The 26,204-nt window shown below is 43.1% G+C and overlaps 1 protein-coding gene across 3 annotated transcripts in view; it reads right to left on the reverse strand.

Annotated features, from left to right (window-relative positions):
• LOC106567493 (rho GTPase-activating protein 26) overlaps positions 1–25,915 on the reverse strand; it is a 117,981-nt gene extending 92,066 nt beyond the window's left edge. For all 3 annotated transcript variants that reach the window (XM_045693395.1, XM_014136787.2, XM_014136786.2), the window contains exon 1: positions 25,299–25,915. In XM_045693395.1, the coding sequence (XP_045549351.1) occupies positions 25,299–25,452 (154 nt within the window). In that variant the 5' untranslated portion in view covers positions 25,453–25,915. The remainder of the gene's footprint in view (positions 1–25,298) is intronic.
• Between the last annotated feature and the right edge of the window lie 289 nt (positions 25,916–26,204).

Genomic DNA, 26,204 nt, shown 5'->3' on the forward strand with positions numbered 1-26,204 from the left:
TGGATTAACAGGAAAATAGTCTTTGCACACTTCCAGTCAGATGCAAATGTATCTTAATATAGCTGAGCCTTCATCAGAGCATATCTCCACCAACAATAGTGGGAAACCACTTGACTTTACACAATCTTCTCCATTGTTATACCAAGATTGTTACAACAAGAAAGTCTAAGACATCTAACTTCTTGGGTTACTCAATTGCCTATATTTAGATTGGATGTCCTTTAACTAAATAAAGGACTTATCTATAAGACCATAACCCAATCACATCTTCAAAGCTTTCACTGTTTTCTCCTGGAGCAAAACACACTTATATCCATGTCTGGAGATACATCTTACACAGCAATCTAGATGGACCCTCTTTGACCTCAGTCTCGCGTTACAAGTCCACAACAACTTATAACGTTGCAGAGCCATCACTGCTTCAACATGGCCTGCTGTAGTGTAACAGTATCACTGGCCTAATAAAACAGGCAGACAGGGTGATGACACAGTCAATGATAAAGGGATATTCTAATGGTTACAGAAACCAGCAGTCACACACACACAGAGATTAGCATAGCCCGGTCCCAGACCTGTATGTGCTTTAGCCAACATATGCTACATGGGGTGGCAGGTAGCCTAGTGGTTAGAGCTTTGGGCCAGTAACCGAAAGGTTGCTGGGTTGAATCCCCGAGCTGACAAGGTAAAAATGTGTCTGCCCCTGAACAAGGCACTGTTGCCTGGTAGGCTGTCACTGTAAATAAGAATTGACTTGCCTAGAACTGACTTGCCTAGTTAAATAAAGGTTAAATAAAACAATAACAGCCATAGCCAGAGGAGTTGGCTTAAAAATAAAGCACATACTAGGCTACAGATCTGATCTGGGCACAGGCCGGTTGATGAAGGGACCATTAGAAGGTGATCTGTGTCGTGACGGAGTGAGAGATTAAAGGTTTATCATGGTGGTTAGAGAGGAGATGTTCAGGATCAGTCAGTCTACCATGTAGGACACACTCTAACCTCCTCACCCCACTGTCATCCCCCTCTCTCCATCCAACAGCCCCCCTAGTCCATGCTAGGCTCCCGTTAGCCCCCCCACCCAGATTACCCACTAAGCCTGAATTTGAACAATACCTAGGCCTGCCTGCGCCTCCCCACTCACCCCAGCAGAGAGTGGGCGGCCCGGGGATTAAATATTGTTAGCGGGGGTTATTTTTGGAGTTGGCTGGAGGAAACGGCCGGAAGCTCACAAACACAGTCACTCACACACTCTCTCGCTCTCTAGCTGCCAGTGTGTTGTGTTTGTTTGAGTTGACCCAGGCAGTGCCAGAGACGGCTCTTCCCTCTCCAGACCGAAGCGGTGCGCGCACACCCACGCACACACTCACACACAGGGAGAAAAATAACCCCAGCATGACCTGCAGCAGTGCTGAGGAAGACTGATAATCTGGTAATTCATCAAAGGCTGTGAAGGAGGGGAGGGTGGAAGCCTGGAAGGTGGTAGTGTGGAAGACTGCAGAAAGGGAGTAGGGTGGAAGATGGTAGGGTGGATGAGGTGTTACGATGGATGGCTGTGGGGAGGAAGGATGGGAGGTTGTGGGGTGTTGGTGGGAAGCCATCTGCCATCTCCATAGGTTACTCTGACAGTGAGTCTCTGACAAAAAGAGTGAGCTGAGCAATGCTGCTGAAACTACTGCAACAGTGGGTATGAAGATAAGCGATATGTGCTGCCGTTATACTCCTCTCACCAGATGGAGTCAAGTTAACATGACATTATGGTCATGGCTATCATATTACCAGACAAGGATCTTACTGTCCCAGTAAGACTGGACACACCTACTCATTCAAGGGTTTTTCTTTATTTGTACTATTTTCTACATTGCAAAATAATAGTGAAGACATCACAACTATGAAAGAACACATATTGAATCGTGTAGTAACCAAAAAAGTGTTAAACAAATCAAAAGTGTTAAATCAATTATATTTCAGATTCTTAAAATTAGCCACGCTTTGCCTTGATGACAGTTATGCACACTCTTGGCATTAATCTCAACCAGCTTCATGAGGAATGCTTTTCCAACAGTCTTGAAGGAGTTCCCACATATGCTGAGCACTTGTTGGCTACTTTCCCTTCACTCTGCTGTACAACTCATCCCAAACCATCTCAATTAGGTTGAGATCGGTTGATTGACGCAGCACTCCATCACTCTCCTTGGTCAAATAGCTGCAGAATGCTGTGGTAGCCATGATGGTTAAGTGTGCCTTGAATTCTAAATAAATCACAGACAGTGCCACCAGCATAGCACCCCCACACCATCACACCTCCTCCTCCATGCTTCCAGGAACCATATATGCAGAGATCATCCATTCACCTACTCTGCGTCTCACAAAGACACGGCGGTTGGAACCAAAAATCTTACATTTGGACTCATCAGACCAAATGACAGATTTCCAATGGTCTAAGTCTCTTCTTCTTATTGGTGTCCTTTAGTAGTGGTTTCTTTGCAGCAATTCAACCATGGCCTGATTCACACAGTCTCCTCTGAACAGTTGATGTTGTGCTGTGTCTGTTACTTGAACTCTGTGAAGCATTTATTTGGGCTGTAATTTCTGAGGCTGGTATCTCTAATGAACTTATCTTCTGCAGCAGAGATATCTCTGGGTCTTCCTTTCCTGTGGCGGTCCTCATAAGAGACAGTTTCATCATAGCACATGAAGGTTTTTGCGACTGCACTTGAAGAAACTTTCAAAGTTCTTGAAATTTTCCGCATTGACTGACCTTCGTGTCTTCAAGTAATGATGGACTGTCGTTTCTCTTTGCTTGTTTGAGTTGTTCTTGCCATAATATGGACTTGGTCTGTTACCAAATAGGGTTATCTTCTGTATACCACCCCTACCTTGTCACAACACAACTGATTGGCTCAAACGCATTAGGAAGGAAAGAAATTCCACAAATTAACTTTTAACAAGGCACACCTGTGAATGTAAATGCATTCCAGGTGACTACATCATGAAGCTGGTTGAGAAAATGCCAAGAGTGTGCAAACCTGTCATCAAGGCAAAGAGTAGCTACTTTGAAGAATCTCAAATATAAAATATATTTTGATATGTTTAACCTGTTATGGCTAGGGGGCAGTATTTTCACGGCTGGATAAAAAACGTACCCGATTTAATCTGGTTACTACTCCTGCCCAGTAACTACAATATGCATATAATTATTGGCTTTGGATAGAAAACACTCCAAAGTTTCTAAAACTGTTTGAATGGTGTCTGTGAGTATAACAGAACTCAAATGGCAGGTCAAAACCTGCCATTTGACCTGCCAATGACATCTCATTCCATTACAAAGGATCTCTGCGGTAACGTGACACTTCCCATGGCTCCAATAGGCTCTCAGAGCCCGGGAAAAACCTGAATGTCGTCATTCCAGCCCCAGGCTGAAACACATTATCGCCTTTCTCAAGTGGCCGATCAAGGGACTGTGGGCTTAGGCGCGTGCACTGGCTGCCCCCGTCTTTGTGTTTTTTCCTCTGTCTACCGAAAAGGAGATTCCCGGTCGGAATATTATTGCTTTTTTACGAGATAAATTGCATAAAAATTTATTTTAAACAGCGGTTGACATGCTTCGAAGTACGGTAATGGAATATTTAGAATTTTTTTGTCACGAAATGCGCCATGCGCACGACCCTGCTTTACCATTTCGGATAGTTTCTGGAACGCACGAACAAAACGCCGCTATTCGGATATAACGATGGATTATTTTGGACCAAACCAACATTTGTTATTGAAGTAGCAGTCCTGGGAGTGCATTCTGACGAAGACAACAAAAGGTAATCAAACTTTTGTAACAGTAAATCTGATTTTGGTGAAGGCTAAACTTGCCGGGTGTCTAAATAGCTAGCCCGTGATGGCAGGGCTATGTACTTAGAATATTGCAAAATGTGCTTTCACCAAAAAGCTATTTTAAAATCGGACATATCGAGTGCATAGAGGAGTTCTGTATCTATAATTCTTAAAATAATTGTTATGCTTTTTGTGAACGTTTATCGTGAGTAATTTAGTAAATTGTTAGTAAATTCCCCGGAAGTTTGCGGGGGGGTATGCTAGTTCTGAACGTCACATGCTAATGTAAAAAGCTGTTTTTTGATATAAATATGAACTTGATTGAACAAAACATGCATGTATTGTATAACATAATGTCCTAGGTGTGTCATCTGATGAAGATCATCAAAGGTTAGTGCTGCATTTAGCTGTCTTCTGGGTTTTTGTGACATTATATACTAGCTTGAAAAATGGGTGTCTGATTATTTCTGGCTGGGTACTCGGCTGACATAATCTAATGTTTTGCTTTCGCTGTAAAGCCTTTTTGAAATCGGACAGTGTGGTTAGATAAAGGAGAGTCTTGTCTTTAAAATGCTGTGAAATAGTCATATGTTTGAAAAATTGAAGTTTTTGTATTTTTGAGGAATTTGTAATTCGCGCCACGCCTATCATTGGATATTGGAGCAGGTGTTCCGCTAGCGGAACGTCTAGATGTAAGAGGTTAACACTTTTTTGGTGACTACATGATTCCATATGCATTATTTCAGAGTTTTGATGTCTTCACTATTACAATGTAGAAAATAGTAAAAATAAAGAAAAACCCTGGAATGAGTAGGTGTGTCCAAACTTTTGACTAGTACTGTACTATAGATGTCCCTCTATTGTTCCAGACAGTGTATATGTGCCTGGTGGTGAAGCTCAGACAATAAGAGTGTGGCTATATCTAAAAGGTCAAGCGACCCACCCATCGATCTGTTCTCGGACTTGGACTGCTGATAGTGATAGTTTTTCAACCACTCCACAAATTTCTTGTTAACAAACTAGAGTTTTGGCAAGTCGGTTAGCACATCTACTTTGTGCATGACACAAGTAATTTTTCCAACAATTGTTTACAGACAGATTAGTCACTTATAATTCACTGTTTCACAATTCCAGTGGGTCAGAAGTGTACATACACTAAGTTGACTGTGCCTTTAAACAGCTTGGAAAAATCCAGAAGATAATGTCATGGCTTTAGAAGCTTATAATAGGCTAATTGACATCATTTGAGTCAATTGGAGGTGTACCTGTGGATGTATTTCAAGGCCTACCTTCAAACTCAGTGCCTCTTTGCTTGACATCATGGTCTGATGAAACAAAAATAGAACTGTTTGGCCATAATGACAATCGTTATGTTTGGAGGAAAAAGGGGGATGCTTGCAAGCCAAAGAACACCATCCTAACTGTGAAGAAGAGGGGTGGCAGCATCATGTTGTGGGGGTGCTTTGCTGCAGGAGGGACTGGTGCACTTCACAAAATAGATGGCATCATGAGGCAGGAAAATTATGTGGATATATTGAAGCAACATCTCAAGACATCAGTCAGGAAGTTAAAGCTTGGTCGCAAATGGGTCTTCCAAATGGACAATGACCCCAAGCATACTTCCAAAGTTGTGGCAAAACGGCTTAAGGACAACAAAGTCAAGGTATTGGAGTGGCCATGACAAAACCCTGACCTCAATCCTATAGAAAATAGTGCGTGCGAGCAAGGAGGCCTACACACCTGACTCAGTTACACCAGCTCTGTCAGGAGGAATGGGCCAAAATGTACCCAACTTATTGTGGGAAGCTTGTGGAAGGCTACCTGAAATGTTTGACCCAAGTTAAACAATTTAAAGGCAATGCTACCAAGTACTAATTGAGTGTATGTAAACTTCTGACCCACTGGGAATGTGATGAAAGAAATAAAAGCTGAAATAAATCATTCTCTCTACTCTTATTCTGACATTTCACATTCTTAAAATAAAGTGGTGATCCTAACTGACCTAAAACAGGGATTTTCTACTAGGATTAAATGTCAGGAATTGTGAAAAACTGAGTTTAAATGTATTTGGCTAAGGTGAGAGTAGAGACAGAGACAGAGAGAGGGAGGCCACATAGAGGCGGGACCTCTGCAACCCAACCAGTTAAGACCACTGGTTAATTATTCAGCATCGGCCTCCTGAATGGTGCAGCGGTCAGTGCTAGAGGCATCACTACAGATCCGGGTTCGATCCGGGCTGTGTCGAGGCTGGCCGCGACCGGGAGACCCATGAGGCGGTGTACAATTGACCAAGCGTCATCCGGGTTAGAGGAGGGTTTGGCCGGCTGGGATCCCCTTGTCCCGTCACGCTCTAACGACTCCTTGTGGTGGCCGGGCAAATACAGGCTGACTTCGGTCGCCAGCTGTACGGTGTTTCCTCCGACACATTGGTGCGGCTGGCTTCCTGGGAAGCAGTGTGTCAAGAAGCAGCGCGGCTTGGCGGGGTACCGTGTTTCGGAGGACACATGGCTCTCGACCTTCGCCTCTCCCGAGTCCGCACGGGAGTTGCAGCGATGGGACAAGACTGTAACTACCAAATTGGATATCATGAAATTGAGGAGAAAAAGGGGTAGAAAATACAATAAATAAAATAAAATAAATTATTCAGCATCACCACCACTTCTCTCTCTCCACACCACCACTTCTTCCTGCAGCCACTTTACAGTCACCAACCACTCTCACAATACATCACCATGTTCAGTAGAGCTCTGGGTGTAACTGAGGGAACTATCTGACCAAGCTGTGCGCTTTCCAAATCATTCCAACATACAGTTTCTATAGTTATTAAACTAAAGAGGTATTCAGGGGTCGGTAAGAGTTATTTATTAGTGGAGTGTAAACCAAACCGTGGCGTGAGCGTGCAGATTTGTGTGTTCAGCGAAGAATGCACTTATTAGCAGGGGGAAAGAGTAAGAGCGCACAGAGGACAGGGAACGTCTGGCTCCATATTACCACAGCACTGCTCCTGCCTCTGTGTTACAAAACGAACACACATTCCAGTAGTAACGATTACAAGGCTTGTCCTGGATCACAATTATTAATGTATTTATGGCTACTGGCTCTTAGATAGAACATCAATAAAAAGACAGGCAAGCTTCAGATGGAGGATATAAAAAGAGGGGAACCTCGATTTCCAGAACTCCTCACATTCAAGACTAGAGATGGGAAAGAGGGGCACGAGAGAGAGAGAGAGAAAAGAAAAGAAAAGAAAACATAAGCTGGCCTGCCATGACACCAAACCTCTCTCTTTCTCTGGGTGGAGTGGAACACTGTCTTGCTGTCTCTCTGCCTTCCTCAGTCTTTCTTCTCTGTTCCCTCTCTCTGCCCTCTCCTATCCATCCCCTCTCTGGCCCTCATTGAGTGGACAGCAGCAGACATAAGCCTGTCTTCAGCAGACAGAGCAGACACAGAGCCCACTGACTGCAATGGGTGAAAAGGCCTGCCCACACAATGACCACCATTCATAGAGGGGGAGAGGTGGTAGAGGGGGAAATCACACAGACCAAAGGCCGCTGCCAACAGCCTTGTTTTGGGGGGAGAGGATGAAGGAAGGGAGGGGGCCATACACCTGTCCTCAGGTCTATCTTAATAGTTTTAGTTACTCAGCTCCGTGGTCCTGGAATTATCTCCAGAACATTTAAACATTTATTGGTGGAGTTTAAACACTTGATCGATATAAATATCATAGAAGAGTGTAATTGTCTTTAGGACAGGTGTTTTTTAGTCAAGACATTCGTGTTTTTTTTAACGTATTAAGTAATTGTTGTACTGTATGTCTGTCTATAGTTTTGTTTAATGCTGTGTATGTAAGTTGTTTTGTCTGAAACTTTGTTCCCCCTGCTGCTATTGGGCCAGGTCTCTCTTGAAAAAGAGATGTTATCTCAATGAGAAAAGCCTGTATAAATAAAGGTTAAATAAAAAAGTAAAAAATATGGAGGGGAGCATAATGCAAAGCTATGTGATGATGATGATGATGATGATGACGACGAATGGTGAGAAATTGAGCCCAACTTGCTATACTAACCAAAGTTAGTTATTTTTTGTTTTCTTGGTGGCAGACGAATGGCAATTCCATGGTAGCAGAATGACGCTAAGATTCCGATTTTTTCTTTAAAAGTATTTCAAACAAAAACCATTGATTTCAAATTTAAACACAACGACTACTTTTAACAATTTCCACTGAACATTTGACAAAAAAACACATTTACTCGAAGAACAGTGCAGATGTAAAGTTTGGTAACAGAATGACAGTAAAAATTGCCCTTAGTTTTTTATGTGCTGAAGTTTTCCAAAACTTAAATATCTACTCCGAATTAAGATTCTAATATGTCTGCTGAAAGAATGGGGTGTCAGCTATGAAATTACATCTTGAGTCAAAAAAAAAGAAGAAATGTTGGTTACTGAACTACAGCACATGAAGTGGATATACACCCGGTAACAGAATGATGGTAACAGAATGACTCCATAGGCCCCTGATCTGTACAATACAGAAATTAGCAGGTGACCCAACAGTGGTTTGTGAATAATATGATTTCACATTGTAGCCAATTCAGTTGCAGTCATTCTGTTACAGATTTTTCTGAAAACTAGCTGCAAATTTTTTAGCACTTGATAAATCAAAAAACAAATTGTTATTAGTAAAAACACTATAACTATTTGGTAGGTCTTCCTTTACTTGTTAGTTATGTGAACTTTCATTATCCTCCCTCCTCATGAGGGAGAGAAATTAGAAAATATCTTTAAGATACTGTATGTGGGTTTTTGGTAACGGAATTACAAGGCACAAGGCAATGTTTCTTAAACATATTAAAGGCAAATAATTTATCCCAAAATAAATATAAGTAAGTATTGATATTAATTGGCAGGATTTTTTACTTCACTATTAATGTGTTTTGATGTATTTCTAATACCTTTCGACGGTCCAATAAAGCCGTTTTTATCTCAATATTAAATCATTTCTGGGTAACAATTAAGTACCTTACTGTGATTATGTTTAATTAAAATTGTCAAAAATTATCAAAAATAGCATCTTTGCAAGGAGCAATTTCTCAAGCAAGAATTCTGCTAGGGCTGCCTGGAAGTGGTCTGAGTGGGGAGGGAAAACTGAAAACTAGCTGTTATTGACAGAGAGGTTTGGAACTCGCTTTCTTATTGGTTTATTAACCAATGTCCCACCTGGTGATGTCACCAGGCAGGCCAAAACTCCATTCCACCAAAACAGGCTGACATATCAGGCAGTCTTTTCAAACAGCTCTTACATTAACATGGCATTATCATAATTTGTACAATTTCACAGTATTATTCCAACCTCAGTGTGGAAATTTATATTTTTTAAACACAGGGAAATCATGTTTTTGACTGCACTGGGCCTGCATGGGGTGGCAGGTAGCCTAGTGGTTAGAGCGTTGGGCCAGTAACCAAAAGGTTGCTAGATCGAATCACTGAGCTGACAAAGTAAAAATCTGTCCTTCTGCCCCTGAACAAGGCAGTTAACTCACTGTTCCCAGGCTGTCATTGTAAATAAGAATTTGTTTTTAGCTGACTTGCCAAGTTAAATAAATAAAATCAATTAAGACTTTTTCTGCTAGATGTTTTACAAGACCCGTTTTCTATCTGTTTGAAAAGAAATCAAAGGCTTTGCTTATTTCACATATTTGGGATGGAAAATGGTAGAAAAATGTTCTAGCCTTACTTATTAAAAACAAATAAAAAAATACTCTTAGCTTTCATTTGACATAAAATGTGATGTGCTCCTATACACTTCACACAATTATTTATTCAAAAGAATGTCAAACAAAAACCATTGATTGCAAATTTAAACAAACCACCGTCTCTATGCACAACGACTACTTTTAACAATTTCCACTCAACGTTTTACAAAAAACACATTTAGTCAAAGAACAGTGCAGATGTAAAGTTTGGTAACTGGAAAAATGTATGGAAAATGGTAGAAAAATGTTTTTGCCTTAATTATAAGTCAAATAAAAATACTCTTAGCTTTCACTTGACACCAAATTTGATGTGCTCCTATGAACTTCACATGTTAGTGCTCATGGTTAATTTTACATGAAAATGCCCCTAACCTACATGGAGATAAAATATTACTGTTACAATAGCCCACAACTGAATGTTTTGTTTTAGGATACCCATGTTTGTTATATGGATACCATCAACTACGCTCTATGGCACTTTGTGGTTCTTTATGAGCACTCACACAAACATATTAGGCTTGAGCGGTATACCATCTACCGGGGTATTTAGAAATAGCCACTGGATGGTTTTTCAATACCGTCAATACCGTTGAAACTATTTTTTATTTTTTATAAATTGTTATATTTGTAGCTACTTTTTAAGTAAATACCTGTAGTCAACTTGTGCAATACGTTAGGAGACAAAGAAGATTGTGTTCTTCATTTCACCTGTCACATACAGTGCCTTGCAAAAGTATTCATCTCCCTTGGGGTTTTTCCTATTTTGTTGCATTACAACCTGTCATTTAAATAGATTTTTATTTGGATTTCATCTAATGGACATATACAAAATAGTCCAAATTGGTGAAGTGAAATGAAAAAAATTACTTGTTTCAAAGAATTCTAAAAAATTAAAAACGGAAAAGTGGTGAGTGCATATGTATTCACCCCCTTTGCTATGAAGCCCCTAAATAATATCTGGTGCAACCAATTACACAATGAGTTAAATAAAGTCCACCTGTGTGCAATCTAAGTGTCACACAATTTCAGTATATATAAACCTGTTCTGAAAGGCCCCAGAGTCTGCAACACCGCTAAGCAAGGGGCACCACCAAGCATGCGGCAATATGAAGACCAAGGAGCTCTCCAAACAGGTCAGAGACAAAGTTGTGGAGAAGTACAGATCAGGGTTGGGTTATAAAAAAATATCAGAAACTTTGAACATCCCACGGAGCACCATTAAATCCGTTATTAAAAAATGGAAAGAATATGGCACCACAACAAACCTGCCAAGAGAGGGCCGCCCACCAAAACTCACGGACCACTCAAGGAGGGTATTAATCAGAGAGGCAACAAAGAGACCAAAGATAACCCTGAAGGAGCTGCAAAGCTCCACAGCGGAGATTGGACTATCTGTCCATAGGACCACTTTAAGCCATACACTCCACAGAGCTGGGTTTTAAGGAAGTGTGGCCAGAAAAAGCCATTGCTTAAAGAAAAAAAATAAGCAAACACGTTTGGTATACACCAAAAGGCATGCGGGAGACTCCCCAAACATATGGAAGAAGGTACTCTGGTCAGATAAGACAAAAATGTAGCTTTTTGGCCATCAAGGAAAACGCTATGTCTGGCGCAAACCCAACACCTTGTATCACCCCGAGAACACCAACCCCACAGTGAAGCATGGTGGTGGCAGCATCATGCTGTGGGGATGTTTTTCCATCGGCAGGGACTGGGAAACTGTTCAGAATTGAAGGAACAATGGATGGCACTAAATACAGGGAAATTCTTGAGGGAAACCTGTTTCAGTCTTCCAGAGATTTGAGACTGGGACAGAGGTTCACCTTCCAGCAGGACAATGACCCTAAGCATACTGTTAAAGCAACACTCAAGTGGTTTAAGGGAAAACATGTAAATGTCTTGGAATGGCCTAGTCAAAGCCCAGACCTCAATCCAACTGAGAATCTGTGGTATGACTTAAATATTGCTGTACACCAGCGGAACCCATCCAACTTGAAGCAGCTGGAGCAGTTTTGCCTTGAAGAATGGGCAAAAATCCCAGTGGCTAGATGTGCCAAGCTTATAGAGACATACCCCTGGAGACTTTCAGCTGTAATTGCTGCAAAGGGTGGCTCTACAAAGTATTGACTTTGGGGGGGTGAATAGTTATGCACAATCAAAAAAATATTTTGTATCTTCAAAGTGGTAGGCATGTTGTGTAAATCAAATGATACAACCCCCCCCCACACACAAAAATTCAATTTTAATTCCAGGTTGTAAGGCAGGCAACAAAATAGGAAAAATGCCAAGGGGGTGAATACTTTCGCAAGCCACTGTAATTGTTCATTATGAAGCTTACCGGTAGTCCCATGTCACGTGATGTTTGTTTACAAGCACACAACGACGAGTGACCGGAGCCTTGTGAGTGTGTTGTGCAATATGCGCCAGGTGATCTAGGTACAGTATGGAATTCACAACTAAATGTTTTCCAGCTAGTTATCTTATAACTATTAAGTTAACTATCTAAAATGTGCTAAATGCTCTGCAGTTGTGCATTTGGTTTGCTAATTTACTACGTTATCTAGCTAAGCAGATAGCTTCTTCCAAAATCAAGGTTCGCTTGGTAACGGCAGAGAATCCCCTCTTGAATCAAGAGCCTTGCTGTCTAATATATGTTTGTGCGTGCAGCAAACTGTGAGTAGCATTTTGTTACTTGTATAACTTTATGAGCTGGGATGTCTGTCTTGCAAATACTTCAGTTCAGAGACCGTATAAAATGTTGGCAATGCGCTCGTTTAGCATTTAGTTAGCCAGCTAGAACAGCCGGTATTACCGCCACTGAATATAAGACATGAACAAAATGCATCAGTGACTTGTGTTTTAACGCAACTTTCTGAAATGGCACAGGAATGCCCCTGTCTGTGTGTATGTGTATGGTGCTTGCTTATGTCTATAATTTGTGTAGCCGTTAGCGATAATGCAAATGATCACCTTCTTCTGATGGAGATGGAAAGGCTTTCCTAAAAACCTTCTCAATTAAATTGTGACTACAAAGTAGCCTACCTGGCAGAATAATATTAAGATTATTTTCATCAAACCAAGTGGCAATTTGTTTTGCAAACTGCAATCACATGAGCACTATAGCAACACCGCTTAAAGGGATAGTTCGTGATTTTGGCAATGATGCCCTTTATCTACTTCCCCAGAGTCAGATGAATGGTAAAATGGCCTCATTGCCAAAATCCCAAAGAATCCCTTTAACCAAACAATGGTCTCTTCCTGATGTGCACTTGCATTAAAGGGTAGTTACCACAAAATCGACATTTCTTCCATTTTTGCCAGACCTAAAAAAATTGTCTCTTGATGTGGTTTAAACATTGTTTTAGATTTAGAACATTCCATTTTGTTGTTTTTCTGTTTAAAAAAGTGTGATTTTGAGAGCGAAATCCTGAAAGAACAGAAACCTGGAAAAACAACTAAGTAAATGGAATTTGGGAAAAAACTAAACAAAATCAGGCAAAAAAAATCTGATGTATTTTATAGGCCCTACACCACGTCATCCCTCAAATCAGAGCAACTCCTACAATAAACATTCCGGAGACAGCCAGAGATAGAACAGCCTGATGATGACTATACAGTAGGTTGTGTGTGTGCGCATGTGCGCGTGCAGGTGCGTGTGCGCGTGCGTGGTGACAAAGAGCCAGAGGTAGGGCAGCCTAATCACCATAGATACGGTAGATCAGATGGAACAGTGAAATAACAAGGGTAGTTGCCAATGAAATTCTTTAGGCTATTATAAGGTTGTAACAACCATTTTGGTTTGCTCTAAACGTCAAAACAACAATTGCAATGCCTTTTAAAGCAACTAAACCAAGTATACTTTACTGCTACCTATTCAGATTGAACCATGTGTTCTGTTTCAGATCTTAACCTTGTTCCTTCTTTATGACCACACATTATCAGATAACCTCCAGGAGATTGTAAACAGGCCTTCCTCCTTCAGAACTTTCCTGTTCCTGACCTGCACTGTTCTATTCCCCCAGTCTTTTATGATGTTTCCGCAGAAAGAGAATGTTGGAAGTCAGCACACAGATCCAATCAATGTGTATCAAAGCACAAAGTACAGAAACACCCAAATGACACAAAGCACAGCTTATATTATGGAGAGTCCCCTGAATGACCCTAGCCTGCCTTTGGTGTCACAACAACTGGACTCTACACGACTACATTACACAGTACATCTATACTGAACCAAAAAATAAACGCTACATGTATAGTGTTGGTCACATGTTTCAAGATCTCATAAATGTTCCATACGCACAAAAAGCGTAGTTTTGTGGTAAGCTATGGACAATGAACACAATTGCATTTTGTCGATGGCAATTTGAATGCACAGAGATACCGGGACAAGATACTGAGGCTCATTGTCATATCATTCATAATAATGCACGTCCTCATGTCGCAAGGATCCGTACACAATTCCTGGAAGCTGAAAATGTCCCAGTTCTTCTATGGCCTACATACTCAGCAGACACCCATTGAGCATGTTTGGGATGCTCTGGATCGACGTATATGACAGCATGTTTCTGTTCCGCCAATATCCAGAAACTTCACAGAGTCATTAAAGAGGGGTGGGACAACATTCCACAGGCCACAATCAACAGCCTGATCAACACTATGTGAAGGAGATGCGTCGCACTGCATGAGGCAAATGGTGGTCACACTGGTTTTCTGATCCACGCCCCTACTTTCTTTTAAGGTATCTGTGATTTACAGCGCCCTGTGCTCTTCACAGATGAAAGCAGGTTCACACTGAGCACGTGACAGACGTGACAGAGCCTGGAGACGCTGTGGAGAACGTTCTGCTGCCTGCAACATCCTCCAGCATGACCGGTTTGGCGGTGGGTCAGTCATGGTGTGGGGTGGCATTTCTTTGGGGGGCCGCACAGCCCTCCATGTGCTCTCCAGAGGTAGCCTGACTGCCATTAGGTACCGAGATGAGATCCTCAGACCCCTTGTGAGACCATATGCTGGTGCGGTTGGCCCTGGGTTCCTCCTAATGCAAGACAATGCTAGACCTCATGCGGCTGGAGTGTGTCAGCAGTTCCTGCAAGAGGAAGGCATTGATGCTATGGACTGGCCCGCCTGTTCCCCAGACCTGAATCCAATTGAGCACATCTGGGACATCATGTCTCGCTCCATCCACCAACGCCACGTTGCACCACAGACTGTCCAGGAGTTGGCGGATGCTTTAGTCCAGGTCTGGGAGGAGATCCCTCAGGAGACCATCTGTCACCTCATCAGGAGCATGCCCAGGTGTTGTAGGGAGGTCATACAGGCACGTGGAGGCCACACACACTACTGAGCCTCATTTTGACTTGTTTTAAGGACATTACATCAAAGTTGGATCAGCCTGTAGTGTGGTTTTCCACTTTAATTTTGAGTGTGACTCCAAATCCAGACCTCCATGGGTTGATAAATTGGATTTCCATTGATTATTTTTGTGTGATTTTGTTGTCAGCACATTCAACTATGTAAAGAAAAAAGTATTTCATAAGATTATTTCTTTCATTCAGATCTAGGATGTGTTGTTTAAGTGTTCCCTTTATTTTTTTGAGCAGTATATTTTTGTTCAGTGTATATAGTGTCACTGACACCCACAATATCAAAGGAGCTATCAGTATAACTGTGACTTGTCCCATGACACACACAAACAAGTATGTCCTTAAACACGCTGCATGACGGAACACTTTGTGTACACAAGTCACGCTGGTATAAAGGATTTTGGAGACAGGCGCAGGAATACACAATAGGGTTTTTTAATACACCCAAAACAAACACGTATACAAAAACACTTGGCTGGACCTAAACAAAAGAGCGAGGATAAACCTTGTTGACCGACACTGGACGATACACGTAATACACAATATATATACGTAGCATGCAGCATAACAGCTGCACCAACACATCGGTACTCACACCACCAACGGACATGGGAACAATAATCGACAGCACCATGGTAAACAAAGGGCACATATATACAAATACAATCAGTGGGAATAGGGGCCAGGTGTGCTCAATGCAGTGGCGTTGGACGGACCGGTTGTGGCGGGGTCGGACGGGCCAGTTGTGGCTGCTTAAGTTGCGGCGGTGCCAGATGGACCAGTTGCAGCGTCGGATGGGCCATTCCCGCTGTCTCCCTCAATGGTCGATTATTCTGTCACGTTGGTATGAATTGATTTGGGAGACAGACGCAGGAATGCGTAATAGGGTTTTTTATTAAGACCCAAATTACGGCGTGCCGTGTAAAGGCACGGGGAAGAAGACCAAACAAACATGTTACAAAAACACAGGGTTGAAACACAGGGCATCACGCACTCCAATCATCCATTACGCACACATCAACGATATTGAACTCACCTGGACTCACTCAACACCTTTTACTACCTCCCCTATATTTGTCAGTTCCCCAGCTCTGTTCTCCGCTTCTGCATTGATTGTTTTTTGTCTTTGTTTTCTTGTATGCTGATGCTGTTCCTATCTTGTTCCTTGTCCGTTCTTTATTAAATGTTTTACTCCCTGTACCTGCTTCGTCTCTCCAGCGTCAACTCATGTGACAAAAACACACATCACAGGCACTGACACGCACCAACGGACATAGTAACAATAATCGACAACACCATGGTGAACAAAGGGCACATATATACAAATACAATCAGTGGGAATAGGGACCAGGTGTGCGCAATGAAAGTTCAAGAGGGATCTGTGACAACACACACTCATGTCTTTCTCTATTGGTCTAGTAAGGGTTCTATTTTTCAAAGAAGACTTACTGTAAGAAGCAATAATGCTAAAGGAGGACTAGAACCAGGATAGAGGGTAGCTAGGGTGAGAATGATTCAGTGTAGCCAATGTCTACAGTTAAAGTCGGGAAGTTTACATACACCTTAGCCAAATACATTTAAACTCAGTTTTCACAATTCCTGACATTTAATCCTAGTAAAAAGTCCATGTCTTAGGTCAGTTAGGATCACCACTTTATATTAAGAATGTGAAATGTCAGAATAAGAGTAGAGAGAATGATTTATTTCAGCTTTTATTTCTTTCATCACATTCCCAGTGGGTCAGAAGTGTACATACACTCAATTAGTATTTGGTAGCATTGCCTTTAAATTGTTTAACTTGGGTCAAACGTTTCGGGTAGCCTTCCACAAGCTTCCCACAATAACTTGGGTGAATTTTGGCCCATTCCTCCTGACAGAGCTGGTGTAACTGAGTCAGGTTTGTAGGCCTCCTTGCTCGCACACGCTTTTTCAGTTCTGCCCACAAATATTCAATAGGATTGAGGTCAGGGCTTTGTGATGGCCACTCCAATACCTTGACTTTGTTGTCCTTAAGCCGTTTTGCCACAACTGGAAGCATGCTTGGGGTCATTGTCCATTTGGAAGACCCATTTGCGACCCAGCTTTAAATTCATGACTGATGTCTTGAAATGTTGCTTCAATATATCCACATAATTTTCCTGCCTCATGATGCCATCTATTTTGTGAAGTGCACCAGTCCCTCCTGCAGCAAAGCACCCCCACAACATGATGCTACCACCCCCGTGCTTCACGGTTGGGATGGTGTTCTTCTTCTTGCAAGCCTCCCCCTTTTTCCTCCAAACATAACGATGGTCATTATGGCCAAACAGTTCTATTTTTGTTTCATCAGACCAGAGGACATTTCTCCAAAAAGTACAATATTTGTCCCCATGTGCAGTTGCAAACCGTAGTCCGGCTTTTTTATGACGGTTTTGGAGCAGTGGCTTCTTCCTTGCTGAGCAGCCTTTCAGGTTATGTCAATATAGGACTCGTTTTACAGTGGATATAGATACTTTTGTACCTGTTTCCTCCAGCATCTTCACAAGGTCCTTTGTTGTTGTTGTTCCTGGGATTGATTTGCACTTCGCACCAAAGTACGTTCATCTCTAGGAGACAGAACGCGTCTCCTTCCTGAGCGGTATGACGGCTGCGTGGTCCCAAGGTGTTTATACTTGCGTACTATTATTTGTACAGATGAATGTGGTACCTTCAGGCGTTTGGAAGTTGCTCCCAAGGATGAACCAGACTTGTGGAGGTCTACAATTTTTTTGTAGACCTCCTTGTGGAGGTCTTGGCTGATTTCTTTTGATTTTCCCATGATGTCAAGCAGAGGCACTGAGTTTGAAGGTAGGCCTTGAAATACATCCACAGGTAGACCTCCAATTGACTCAAATGATGTCAATTAGCCTGTCAGAAGCTTCTAAAGCTATGACATCATTTTCTGGAATTTTCCAAGCTGTTTAAAGGCACAGTCAACTTAGTGTATGTAAACTTCTGACCACTGGAATTGTGATACAGTGAATTATAAGTGAACTAGTCTGTCTGTAAACAATTGTTGGAAAAATTACTTGTGTCATTCACAAAGTAGACGTCCTAACCGACTTGCCAAAACTATAGTTTGTTAACAAGAAATGTGTGGAGTGGTTGAAAAATGAGTTTTAATGACTCCAACCTAAGTGTATGTAAACTTCTGACTTCAACTGTATGAGTGTGTTTGTGTGAAGAAACTATGTGAAGAATTCACACAGCTCTGTATGTAACTAAAGGGGAACCATTGGCTGAAATCTCTCACTGACGTTATTTTCGCCATTAAGAAGAAAAAGGCTCATTTTCATTAGAAATGGCCTAGTTCAAGAGTGGGAGCCCTAAAAATAAACTCCACGTAGTATGTGTAAATCCCACTTCCTCTTACCCGGTTAGGAGGCCAGAGTGGAGACCAGCTCAGGAACCATAGCCTCTGTGCTTACTTTCGCCAGATGGAAAATGTTCATGTTTCTAAAAAGAACCAAACAGGCTTTAATGGTTTTCAATTCCCCTTTTCTTGTACCTTTTATCCTCTCTCTTTCGCTCTTTTTATATGTCCTCTTTAAGTGTGTCCCCTACTGACATTGTCATTGGGTCATCAATAGTGCCTCCAGTACTTGTGCTCTCCTGCACACAGAGAGAGGCCAGCTATGTTTCACTCACAACATTTATGTGAAGGCCGCTTGGAAGAAGTCCACCTGCACAAAACAAAATAGGCCTGAATTCATGGCAGGAGGTTTGCAGGGCAGGCTAATGGTTTACAATTTCAGTAACACTATCCTGTAGAAAAATGAACAACAAGCGGAATGTGGTGGAAAAAACAACCAACATGTGCATACATTTATATGTATATGGCCTATAGAGAGAATTAGACTGGTGCATACCATGGAAATAAGTTTCACGTCTTTGTGAGTGGAAACACATGAAGGAATATGCCTGAACACAAACTGCTGAGTGGCTGAATGACTATGCAATTATGAAGCATGTAACTAAATAAAGCTTCTAAAGTTCAAATATTTACCAACTCTGTGTCCACCTGGATTGTGTTAGCTCATCTTGGTAGAAAGCCAAAATAAGCCAAACACATGATTGGACCCTCTGAGCATACGTGATAAGTGCAGCTCTGCCACTGTAGGTTCAGGGCTCAAAGAAGCATTCCCTGACAAACAAATGGCAATAATAGACAGAGCTATGTGGTGTGGGTGCCCTAATTTCCCCGCCTTTACGTCACTGCTTAAGGAATACCGCTCATGCCAACCCCCACCGCCCCCCTTTCTCCCCCCATCTCACACACACGCACACACTTGCGCTGACATACGTGCACGCATATATTTCTTGTCCTTTGTTCCCATTTGATGCATTCAGTAGAATGCCCTGAGACGCGATGACACCCCCCACTCCTCACGACACCGCCCCCCTACTCACGACACCCCCCCACTCCTCACGACACCGCCCCCTCCTCACGACACCGCCCCACTCCTCACGACACCCCCCACTCCTCACGACACCGCCCCACTCCTCACGACACCCCCCACTCCTCACGACACCGCCCCACTCCTCACGACACCGCCCCACTCCTCACGACACCCCCCCACTCCTCACGACACCCCCCCACTCCTCACGACACCGCCCCACTCCTCACGACACCCCCCACTCCTCACGACACCGCCCCACTCCTCACGACACCGCCCACTCCTCACGACACCCCCCACTCCTCACGACACCCCCCACTCCTCACGACACCGCCCCACTCCTCACGACACCCCCCCACTCCTCACGACACCGCCCCACTCCTCACGACACCGCCCCACTCCTCACGACACCGCCCCACTCCTCACGACACCCCCCACTCCTCACGACACCGCCCCACTCCTCACGACACCGCCCCACTCCTCACGACACCCCCCACTCCTCACGACACCGCCCCACTCCTCACGACACCGCCCCACTCCTCACGACACCCCCCACTCCTCACGACACCCCCCACTCCTCACGACACCGCCCCACTCCTCACGACACCGCCCCACTCCTCACGACACCCCCCACTCCTCACGACACCCCCCCACTCCTCACGACACCCCCCACTCCTGACGACACCGCCCCACTCCTCACGACACCGCCCCACTCCTCACGACACCCCCCACTCCTCACGACACCCCCCACTCCTCACAACACCCCCCCACTCCTCACAACACCCCCCTAGTCCTCACAACACCCCTCACTCCTCACGACACCCCCCCACTCCTCACGACACCCCCCCACTCCTCATGTAACCACCCACTCCTCTCTCCCTCCCGCAGGCAGACTGGGATAATGTGACTCTGTTCTGAAAGGCAAGAGCCCCCCACTCACACACACACGCACACGCACACACACATCTGAAATGGCCTACAGCGAAAGAGACTGCCTGGGCTAGTAGTGTGTGTATATTAGTCACAGTCACATTGTGTGGCTGCACTGGGTTCATCCATCACCACAGTAGAGAGATAGTAATTTACCAGCTCTATCATCACTACTCATAAAACACACTGGGGGACCTCCAAGCAGAGTGCTCTTGAGGTAGGCCTAACTTCTGTCCTGGGGATTCTCACTCTGCTTCTCAGAGGGTTGGAGATGCTTCTACAGGGGAACATAGTGGAGTAGATTGTTTAGAGCAACTGTTTATAGGGGACTGTTTCTATAGCTGAACCTGGATGTTTAACGGCTACGTGAAAGAATGCAGGGACCATTTCACTTTCTCTTAGCTGCATTCACTTCACAACAGCATCAACTAAACAAACACTGGCACCCTATCCCCTATTACAGTGCACTACTTTTGACAAGGTCCCATAGGACCTGTAGTGCACTACATAGGGAATAGGGTTCCATTAGGAACCAAGCATAAGTACATCCTTGTGGGACAGAGTGTGTAGGTGAGAAAGGTAACACCTACCTACAGCAAATACTGCAATAATAACTATGTAACTCCAATAACTATGTAACTACAATATCCTAAAATGTATAATTTGGTCATCTGATCCTAATAATACCAGTCGTCGACAGTGTGAGAGGACATCATCTCATGTAAGGTGGAAAAATATAAACCGTTAACTATGAGAAACAGCCTGCTGAGTTTCTGAGGGGGAAACTCAGGCATACTCCCTAATCCTCCATTTGGGGTCATTTCATCATTCCACTGTAGGACAGAATGCATGTAAACTCAGGTTTCATAGGCCTTGGACTCACACTCACGAAAGACTCCTTTAGAAGACAGTCCATAAAAATCTGCAACAGGAGACATTCATTTCACCTCTCCTCGCTGAAATGCTGTGTCTGTTGTTAAATGATTTAAACCGTGTGGAAATCGATATATGCTTCTCAGTCATCGCCGTGTAAAAATACTCAAGGGGCTGAAGCATTGTTCACCTCAGAAAACCCCTGTGACAACTTTGCCATTCTAGACAATGATGACCTCACACTAAAATTGCAAACGCCTGTGTGTTCGAGCTATGTTATTGTGACAGTGGCATACCGCAGTAGGTGAACCAATGGCAGGGGTTAAACTAAAGAGCCGTTCCTTTTACACAAAGCAAACTCAAACAAAACCTGGTTTTCATTTTATCCCATTTACTCAAAACAGGCAACATTTAATGTCCAAATATGCAGCCTTCCTATCCACAGAACAGCGCCGGTAAACCCTCATTTGGGTTCATTTGAGTGATTAACGAAATGTCATGTTTAAGGTCAGGTGTAAGACGTTTCACCTGGATCCCTAATGACAGGTTGCCCTTTGCTTACAGAACATCCATCGTGCACCAGAGGCTGGCTGGTTGTGGACTACGGCTGGTGTTGGTGCTCTGTGAAGTCTGTGACTGACTGTAGGCCTGGCCCACAGGAACCACACTCCAACCAACAGGATGGGGAGGCGGTAAATGACACTGATATTTCAGATGTGACAGGAAGTTGAATAGTAGCCTGAAGTCACTCCTCAGGTGTAACGTATGGTTTACTTTCTCTTGTGGTGAGCAGTGGCACACATGTATGTTAGAGGTTACAAACATGTACTTGTTGTTGTGGAATCACCGCTAGCAACCAGAACAAGGATTGACAAGTTGATTCTGGATTCAATTCTCACTAAAGTAGAGCGCTTCAAAATAATGTGAAAAGGGAACTGTAACATAGGCTTACATTATTCACATGTAATACGCAATTAAAACACATTTTATATGGCCTGTGGTTTCTGCAGCTACACAACCAGCAGTAGCTACAATAGTTGACGATCCCTAACCCCAGTTCCCCTCTGACCTGGGACTAGGGTCAATACGGGTCGTTCTGTTTGATTTCTAGATGTCCCTGATAGACAAAAGCAGAACTGTCCAGACTGTGAATGTTAGCTGACAGCGGACTGTTCAGAAGAGCATGGAGTTTATTGGACGGTTTTGAACATCTATCATGAGTTAGAGTGGAGTGGAAACTTCAGGTAATGTATAGTAGTGTAGTAACAGTGTGTTACTGTGCGAGGCAAGAGTAGCTAAATGTAAAGATTAGCTCTTGTACTTCACACTAGCTGCCTGGTGACTTGTGAACATGGGACTTTTGTTTGAGGCTTGATGCTGTAGATTGGTTCAAATCCCAACTCTGACCAGCAAGCACGTGTTAACTCATGCAGGGTTCTACTCCCCTCTATCTGAACCGTCACTGACTGATGATGTTTAATGACTAAGTCCTTCATCTTACATCTTAGTATTCTGCAGGAAAATAATAATAATGGAAATGTTTCACGTTACCATACACACTTTATATATACACAATACACAGTGCATTCGGTAGGCCGTCATTGTAAAATAAGAAATTATTCTTAACTGACTTGCCTAGTTAAATAAAGGTAAAATAAAATAAAATAAATACCAAATTCGGAAAGTATTCAGACCCATTGACTTTTTCCACATTTTGTTACCATACAGCCTTATTCTAAAATTGATTGTAATAGTTTTTTTCCCCTCATCAATCTACACACAATTCCCCATAATGACAAAGTAAAAACTGATTTTTAGAAATTGAAACTAAAATATCAAATTTTCATAAGTATTCAGAGCCTTTACTAAGTACTTTGTTGAAGCACCTTTGGAAGAGGACATCAAGTCTTCTAGGGTATGACGCTACAAGCTTGGCACACCTGTATTTGGGGAGTTTCTCCCATTCTTCTCTGCAGATCCTCTCTGTCAGCTATTTTCAGGTCTCTCCAGAGATGTTCGATCGGGTTCATGTCCAGGCTCTGGCTGGGCCACTCAAGGACATTCAGAGCCTTGTCCCGAAGCCACTCCTGCATTGTGTTGGCTGTGTGCTTACATGCTGACCACATCGCTTGTGTCGCATGCATGAGCGTTACAAAATAAATGTACACATACATGTTATTCAATCATTGCACTCACAATGCTCGCGCGTGTCTGTGTGGACAGGCGCTAAAATAGAACGTGGTTCTATTTGTGACGCTTAACGCGCTGCAAGTCCCGCCTCTCCCATCTCCTCATTGGTTTTTAGGAACATATACCCACGTGCCATCTCCTCATTGGTTTTTAGGAACATATACCCATGCGGGTGATTGAAAGATGAACTGAGGTCCACACTCCAGTCCAGTCGGTAGTGGTAATGCACCTTAAAGTTGGTTGCCAACTGCCGTATAAAGTCCAAAGAAGAAGAAGAAACCTGAAGGAGGAGAGATAACTAGAAAACAAACCTTTTTACCCTTTTATTTGTGGATTAATTGTCAAAGTAGAGGACCTTGTGCATTTCAGGTAAAATAACAAACCAATGTTTATATCCCTGGACAAATTAGCTAGCAACAGCAAGCTAGCTAGCTAGCTAAATTGCCATAAATGTTTGCTTATCGACCTGTCCCCAAATTAATATAATTGGTTGAGAGTTCATTTTGATATTTCAACCTGCGTGTCCTGATCGCGTCTGGTGTGGGCGGACAAAATCAAAATGCGTGTGATGGCGCACGCAGACAGGTCTGGTCAGCATGTTAGGGTCGTTGTCCTGTTGGAAGGTGAACCTTCACCCCGTCTGAGGTCCTGAGCGCTCTAGAGCAGGTTTTCATCAAGGATCTCTCTGTACTTTTCTCGGTTCATCTTTCCCTCAATCCTGACTAGTTTTCCAGTCCCTGCCTCAGAAAAACATCCTCACAGCATGATGCTGATGCTGCCACCACCATGCTTCATCGTAGGGATGGTGCCAGGTATCCTCCAGATGTGACGCTTGGCATTCAGGCCAAAGAGTTGAATCTTGGTTTCATCAGACCTGAGAATCTTGTTTCTCATGGTCTGAGAGTCATTTAGGTGCCTTTTGGCAAACTCCAAGAGGGCTGTCATGTGCCTTTTACTGAGGAGTGGCTTCCGTCTGGCCACTCTACCATAAAGGCCTGATTGGTGGATTTCTGCAGAAATGGTTGTACTTCTGGAAGGTTCTACCATCTCCACAGAGGAACTCTGGAGCTCTGTCAGAGTGACCATTGGGTTCTTTGTCACCTCCCTGACCAAGGCCCTTCTCCCCCAATTGCTCAGTTTGGCCGGCTCTAGAAAGAGTCTTGGTGGTTCCAAACCTCTTCCATTTAAGAATGATGGAGGCCACTGTGTTCTTGGCGACCTTCAATGCTGCAGACATTTTTTGGTACCCTTCGCCATATCTGTGCCTCGACACAATCCTGTCTCGGAGCTCTACAGACAATTCCTTCGACCTCATGGTTTCGTTTATGCTCTGACATGCACTGTCAACTGTGGGACCTTATATAGACAAGTGTGTGCCTTTACAAATCATGTCCAATCAATTGAATTTAACACAGGTGGACTCCAATCAAGTTGTAGAAACATCTCAAGGATGATCAATGGAAACAGGATGAACCTGAGCTCAATTTCGAGTCTCATATTAAAGGGTCTGAATACTTACGTAAATAAGGTATTTCTGTTATTTTTAATACATTTGCAAACATTTCTAAAAACCTGTTTTCACTTTGTCATTATGGAGTATTGTGTGTAGATCAATGAGGGAAAAAAATATTTAATCAATTTCAGAATAAGGCTGTAACATAACAAAGTGTGGAAAAGTCGGGTTCTTAATACTTTCTGAATGCACTGTATGCTACTTTAAATCTAAAATCCACTATTAGTGAAAATATTTTGGGTAAACTACTTAAGATCATTAGAGAGCTAACACGTAGGTCTTTAATACATTGGGCAATGTCGTCATTCATAATTGTTTGGGAATTTAGCTGAACACAGTAGCGCAGTCATCGTCACAATAAAGTGCAACATTGTTGCAACTGTGTCAATATCATGTGTACACTCCCTTTCTTCCCCCACAAAGAGCAAATGGATGATCTTACTTTTCAGTGCTTGGATGAGCGCCTTCCCATCTTTGATCAGCTCTTTGATGAACTTATTGGTCTTGTCCAGTTCCAGTTCGTGAGACTTCAATCTGTCTCGGAACTGTGGACTGTCCAGATAGCAGTCACTAAACTCCAGAGCAGGCAGTCCCATGTTTCCTCCCAGTCCACAGTACCCGAGGTCGGAGGATGAAGAAATCTTTGACTTATGATGTGCAATCCAATTATAAGAAAGTAGCAGAACACAGAGAGCAATATTCAGATACCTAGTTACATTACACTACACACCCAATAACCTTCCTGACAACATGCAGGCGGGCAAACGTGGATCTGGCTTCTTTTAGCCTAGGATCCAAACGGCATCACCAAAAAAACTGCACGCGAAAAATTGTGCTTGTCCGGGAGGGAAGTGCTGAAATAATATTCAGTTCTTGGCTGTCAAATATCCCAGGTAAACCTTCTGTGCATTCCTCATGACAACATCATATTAGTGATGAAAAGGGGAGGAAAGCGAAACAACGAGACAAGGTAGTATTTGCGAATTCTTCGACTGGGCGATTAAATGCAGTCCCTTTCTCTCAAGCTTTGGCGTCCGTGCCAACCTACCCCGAAACAGATAATCTTATGATGGATGCGGCTGTAGACCAATAGTATTGCTGAGTTCCAAAACGGTCCGCCACACTACCAATGACTGCACTACAGTTGCAGGAGATGGGTGCGTAAAGAAAGGGCTGGTTGGTCAAGAATGCATCGAAGTCACTTCAGAAAGGGGAATTTATCTGCGGGGGTGACATCAACCTGCTCAGGCTCGGATTAGCAAAGCGACAAATTGTTGTTTAATCTTAAACTGTTTAAATTAAGAGTCCATTTAGTGAGCAAGTGTTAGGCCTTGGTAATTCCACACGT

The sequence above is a fragment of the Salmo salar genome, chromosome ssa13, assembly GCF_905237065.1.
Source record: "Salmo salar chromosome ssa13, Ssal_v3.1, whole genome shotgun sequence".
In the NCBI taxonomy this organism is placed as follows: domain Eukaryota; kingdom Metazoa; phylum Chordata; class Actinopteri; order Salmoniformes; family Salmonidae; genus Salmo; species Salmo salar.